Source organism: Hemicordylus capensis, chromosome 4 (assembly GCF_027244095.1).
Source record: "Hemicordylus capensis ecotype Gifberg chromosome 4, rHemCap1.1.pri, whole genome shotgun sequence".
Taxonomy (NCBI): Eukaryota; Metazoa; Chordata; class Lepidosauria; order Squamata; family Cordylidae; genus Hemicordylus; species Hemicordylus capensis.
Window position 1 is genome coordinate 44574802 of NC_069660.1, and position 6058 is coordinate 44580859.

General features: G+C 46.5%; 1 protein-coding gene across 1 annotated transcript; it reads right to left on the reverse strand.

The window, feature by feature from the left end:
- Positions 1-357: 357 nt before the first annotated feature.
- Positions 358-5536, reverse strand: LOC128324145 (adenosine receptor A3-like). Its single transcript, XM_053248349.1, has one exon. It carries the CDS (start codon positions 3825-3827, stop codon positions 2745-2747), a length of 1083 nt encoding a protein of 360 aa, XP_053104324.1. The 5' UTR covers positions 3828-5536; the 3' UTR covers positions 358-2744.
- Between the last annotated feature and the right edge of the window lie 522 nt (positions 5537-6058).

Consider the following 6058-nt stretch of genomic DNA (forward strand, 5'->3'; position numbering starts at 1 on the left):
AAATACAGGTTTAATATGGGTTACTGTCATTAGTGTAGTTGTGTGAATTCATGCCAAGGTGTTTATGACCCAAGATGAATCTGAGATTCCTGCCTTGGAACGGGTTCACATAATCACATTAATGTTAGTAACTCACATTAAACCTAGATTTGAACAATTGTGTGAACCAGAAAACAATGTTGCAAATGTTTCTAATTTTGTATGTAATCAAACTTTCTTTTTCTAAACCTCTCCAAACTATTATTTTCTTCCTTTCTTCCCCATACCTTGGGTAATGCAAGGAAACCTTTCTAATATCAGTTCCTCTTGAAGGACAAAGCATTGGAGCACTGGTTTCTTTATGAAAATCTGTTTATTTACAAACTTGTATGTGGAAAAGAAATTATAGACAATTCAATCAGCACAAAGCAGTGCTGCTTCCAGACCCTAAGAAGGTCAGAGCACAACAGATGGCTTCTGTTTGGCCTCAGTTTCCAACCTGGCCAGTAACAAGCTACCAGTACAAAGAGATTCTCTTGTAAACATGTTTCAGTGCGGACAATATTGTTGTAAACAAACTGCATGCATCTTTTCATTGCGGCAATAGGTTTAAGCTGATTATCAAAACAATAGGTATACTTTTGAGGCCTTATTTAATCAAAGAGAATGAATCTTCATTGAATACATTCAGAATGGTGTTTGCTATCAAGATAACCTCACACAATAAATATCGTAGTTATTTAGCCAACCAAACAGGAAAAGAAGTCATAACAGAGTATCACAAAGTGAGAGCCTTTGTAAAGACAGACTCAACATTGGCAAGCACACACAAAATGAAAGCTCTGTCAATAAAACCAGCTATTCAAACTATCAACTTAATAATAATCTGTTTTCCACCACCACGTCTTATAATATCCCATCTTTCCAGGATCAACATATCCTTTCTTACACAATAGGCAGTCCAATCCTATCCATGTTTATTCAGAAGCTAGCCCTGTCAAGCTAATCCCTGACAGAATAGTTGGGCTAATTACCTGCTATGGAGTTTAGGAGTGATGAGCACTGTATGCTAGGCTTTTGCTGTGATTTGAGTTGCTGTATGAGCAACCTGGGCATTACTAAGAAAAAGTCTGTCTCTCTGTCTCTTGGTACCCATGGCCTGAAGAGTAACCTCACAAAATCTAGTGTAGTGTTCTTCATTGTAAGGCCTGGAGGCAATTGACAGCGATCCTGGAGGCTCTCACAACTAGCCGTACCCGGGCTAGCACTGCCCTACCTGGGCAGGGCTGGTTGTGAGAACTTCTATTGGACCTGTGTGAAGCTTCAGCCAAAGATGAATACACTGCACAGTCCCCCTGGCACCATGGGGTGACCAACCCCACTGTACAGTGCTGGGCTTTGCCCAGTGTCAGGGGGCTCCTTTAAGGGAAACTTAGTTCTCTTGAGCCCCTGTACCATCTTGAAAGGCATGCACAGAGTGCTGGGAGGTGTAGCCCTTCTCAGTGCTTTCCACTTTCCTCTTAAAGTACCCTCCAAGCACTGAGAAAAGTGCAGTGCTGTGCACAGTGGGAAATGGTTCTCACATCTAAGGTTTTTTACCAAAGTGGCCAAAATTGTGGCCGCTTGAAAAACTGCGAAGATCACTGATCTTTTAGACTTTCACATTTTAAAGAGGTTTATAGGCAGTTTTTGTAGCAGCATATATATTTATGGTCTGGCCACATGCGATATGGTTATCACTGAAATATCAAAGCGATATTCATGATTATACAATGAGCAGGAACAATACTCAATGGCTTTCCTTTTTTTTTTGTAATCATACATGATTATGCTTTAAAGTGGATCTACAAGTAACCATTATGCAAGCTGATCGTGAGAAGCCACTTCAATATTTTTTTATTTTAAAAGCAGGCTTGAAATAAATAAATAAATAAAATGGAGAGGTAGAGGTTTAAGTTTTATTTTTTAAAGCATAGCTTCTTTTCTCTTCTTATCTTATGCCTGTGAGGATTAATTGTCAGAAGTAGATGCATACTTTAGCCACACATGTCCTATCATTAGAACACAGAGATCTTCAAGCATGGCCCTCATACAAGAATGACATGCAAATTCCATCTTATGTATATGAGGCCACAGTTTAGGGGTAAAATCCCTGCTGTGTGTGCAGAATGTCCTGGGCATCTCCAGGTAGGGTTGGGAAAGACCCATCTGAAACCCTGGAAAGTTGCTGCCAGTTAGCATGGCATACATTCTTGCCCTAGATGGATCATTGATCTGACTCAAGATAAGGCATGTTTATATGTCAGTAATTGGTTGTTTCCACTATGCCAGCTGTAAAGTCACAGGTCTTTGAGTCCAACAAAGACCAGTTAGTGTAGACAATACTCATCTAGATGGACCAAGAGTCTGACTCATTATAAAACAAATCCACAGGTTCATATGATGCCAGCTTTGTATTAGAAAGATATTATTAAGTCTACACTAATCAGTTTGGGTGAGTGTGTTGTGCTCTCACACTCTGCATTGTAATGCATCCCCACAAATCCATTTATGCTCTATTTGGACTATGAAGTTCAATGCGCTCTAATCGTGTGCAAGGAAAAGTCTGGACGTACACATTTCTGAAAGAGCCCTCTCTGAAAAGACTCAGCAATGGAATAGCAGGATTTCCTTGAAAACCCACAATATCCAGTTTAACCTCCAGACTGCTCTGAAGTAGGATCACAGCAGCCTACCCTGACAAAGGGGAATAACTAACTGTACCATCAAGTACTCTCTGGGTGAAGCATCTCTTTGAGGACTGTCACACAGGCTGGGGAAGAACTATGTACCTCCAGTGAATGACTGTGACACTCGGAAGTTGCTATCTGCACTGTCTTTTTGAACAGCTGCTTCACCCCCTGCCGGAACCTGGGGTCCCAAACACTGTAGATGGCCACATTCCAACAGCTGTTGGACGTGAGGATCCAAAAAGCATAGAAGGAGAATTGGCACCACTGGTAGCCCATCACAGAACCCACCACAAACACAGCAATGGGGCTGAAGGAAGTGGAGAAAGCAAAGGTCAGGAGGCCAATGGTCTTAGCAGCAGTAATGTCTGAGGAGGAGAGCTGCCTGCCAGTCTGTGACCCTCCCCCCAGTTCCTGCCGGGTCTTGCTGTACTGTCGGAGGGCCGCAAAGGTGACAAAGTTGATGATAAAGGTGATACCCAAGAGGGTAAAATCAAAGACTGGAAAAAGTAGCATGACATTCCAATAGGATCCAGGCAACGCGTCTTTAGGAAAGGCATAGTTGCACAACTTGCTGCAGGAATTGTACTGCAGGGTGATATGAGGGGTGGAGATGATAGGAGTTGCGGCTATGCAGAAGCTCATCACCCAGGAGAGAAGAATGAAGCAAACGGTCCTGCGCTTGGTGATCACTGCTCTCTTGTGCAGGGGTTTCAGCACTGCTACACTTCTCTCCACTGAGAGCAGGAATATGGTGCTGATGGAGACTAAGGTGCAACCTGCAAAGATGGGTCCAGAGATGTGGCAGGCCAACCTGTCAAATTCCTTAATCTCTTGTTCCACCCCATAGACCAAGCAGTTCACCTGCCTGTAAACCGAGTAAGGCACTACAATGAGCCCCACAGCCAAGTCCGCCAGGGCCAAAGAGGCCTTCAGGTAACCCTGGGAAGTTCTGAACTGCTTGACACGGAGGAAGACCAGGAGACTCACCACATTGCCAAGAGTGATGGCAAGGATCAGGAAGACCATGAGGATCAGCTTGCAGAGCTCGCCTGCAAAGGCCTGGCCGCAGACTGTGCAGTTAGGGTAACTGCTGTTGCAGCTGCTGTTCCCCAACATTGACCAGGTTGTCTTTTCTTCCCAAGGCAAACAGGGAGCAGCAGAGTTGCAAGCTGGGAGGTGAGGGTTGGTCTTCACCACCGGAAGTCCACAGAAGGCACTTCACGAGCTGTTCTCTCACACAGTCTTCTGCTGAAGCCCCAGAAATGCAAGGCCAAAAAATGGCACAAACAACTCAAGTCTAACAAATGGCTGCACAGACAATTACAATGGAAGTCCATGTCAGTCGGCAAACTGTTTACACACGGAGGCTGGGCTCAACTGGCAGGAACAGGCAGCCTGCAAGGGTGTGAAGTACCTGAGCGATATCCAAACGGGAAAAGGCTTGTGATGGCAAACAAGACTCCCACACGCAAATCACTATATTGCAGTCAGTTCTCTTTCTCACCCATAGACGCAAGCAACGGCAGGAGCTGACTTATACTAGAGTGTAGCTGTGATTCAAACACAGCTTTATACAAAGAGAGAGAGAGAGAGAGAGAGAGAGGGAAAAGCTATAAATACTGTTGTTTTACATCTGTTTTTTCAACAAACATCATAATACTAGGATATTTCACCATGGTGCCTGCAATCCCTGAGATTTTATGGAAGGTGAGGTGTGCTCTCTCTCTCTCTCAAAACATATGCAAACATGAATGTTGTGTTATTCTGGATTGATACTGTTCTCCAATCCTACCCAGGAGCTCCTGAACACTTTATGTGGCACACCTGTCCTGAGATAGTATATGAGGCAGGTTGCTAAATTACCCAGAAATTGTCAGGCACCCGCCTCGAGGAGAACTACTACCTCTACCCAGCCCAGTGCTTAGAGCTACCGGCTGCAGCTGCTGAGTGGTCAGTGCAGGCCACCCCCTTCAAGACGTCAAGCAAGCAAGAGGGGAATCTGATCGTGTGCACAAGCCTTGATTATTCCACACCCTGCTAACTCTCCTAAACTAGATGTCTTTTATAGCTGCTTCTCTCGCGAACACAAAGAAATCTTGATTTCACTAAAGGTTTAATTCAGAAACAGCTCCATTGTCTCCTTCTCCTTTCCCTCTCTGACTGACACCGCACTCTCCACACGCCCTACAGGATGTTCGCTGGAACAAACTTCTCAGCAACACCGTTTAAGAGATTACAAAACAGAATGCAACAATGTCTTTGCGCAGATCATATGCTCCGTGCCCCTCTCCATGCAAAAAGAAGAAGAAGAAGAAAATCCCCATCGAACTATTATTCAGCGTCAATGAGATGCCCTGCCGGAGACGCTTACATGCGCGCACACAAGTGCAAAGACCAACACGAACGACCACCCAGCACGTCCCAATCCGTCCCTTAAGCTTTGCAGGGCTTCCCGCAGCTCCCGACGTCCGTCTGCATTCTCCGCGGCTGCGTCCAGCATTCTTCTTGTTCCAAAGTACCGAACCCGCGCAGAGTTCCGGGGCAAGCTCCAGACTTCTCCCCCAGGGAAGCGGAGTTCAGGAGAAGCCAGTGTCCTGTGTCCAGCTTCTTGCAACCGACTCCTTCAGTCAGCAGCTCTGTTTTCCAGCCCAATTGCAAAGCACGCTCCACAGGCTTCCCGTGTTTGCGACGAACTCTCGTTTTAGGCAGCAGCTCTGGTTTCCAGCCAGCCCAGGTCAGTTGGAAAGCACGCTCCCCGGCCTCCTCGTGTTTGCAAATAACCGGGCGGGCGAACGCGCCCCTCTCAGTCACCTCCAGCCAACCCACTCCGCCCCGTTTCTAGCGTCCCAGTCGCCCAGCCAAAACCAATCCACTAAGTTTCTAGCCCCTCTTGCATGGGGGGGGGGTGACGGGGGCAGGCTGGCTGCCGTTCTCCGCGATGCACTAGTGACGCCTTCCCGAACTTGCCTGCAGTCCCGGGTAGCTAGCTAGCGAAGGGGCAAAGGCAGGCGACAGAGTACAGTCACTCAGGCGCGAAGAGTGTCTCTCCTCCTGTCCCGACTCTGAGTATTGCTTGGCGGAGCAGTGGTGCTGCTTGGGACTGGAAAAAGTTCCCCTGCAGAGTCCCGACCGTCGTCTGGTTGGGCAGCGCAGCGCATAATAAACTCTCATCGTGCGGAGCCGCTTTTGACTTTTCGATAGGCGTCGCGGAGGAGGAGAGATGTGTGGGAGAGCTACGTCCCTAGTTTCCCAGCGGGTTCGTCAGGCGAAAAAAACATCCTCCTCTTGAGGACTGAGCAATCGACGCAAAATCCAGCAATTTCCTGCTACAAATAAATAAGTATTGA

Excerpts from the sequence above, each read along its gene's own strand:
- LOC128324145 (XM_053248349.1), bottom strand. The coding sequence starts at position 3,827 with ATGTTGGGGAACAGCAGCTGCAACAGCAGTTACCCTAACTGCACAGTC.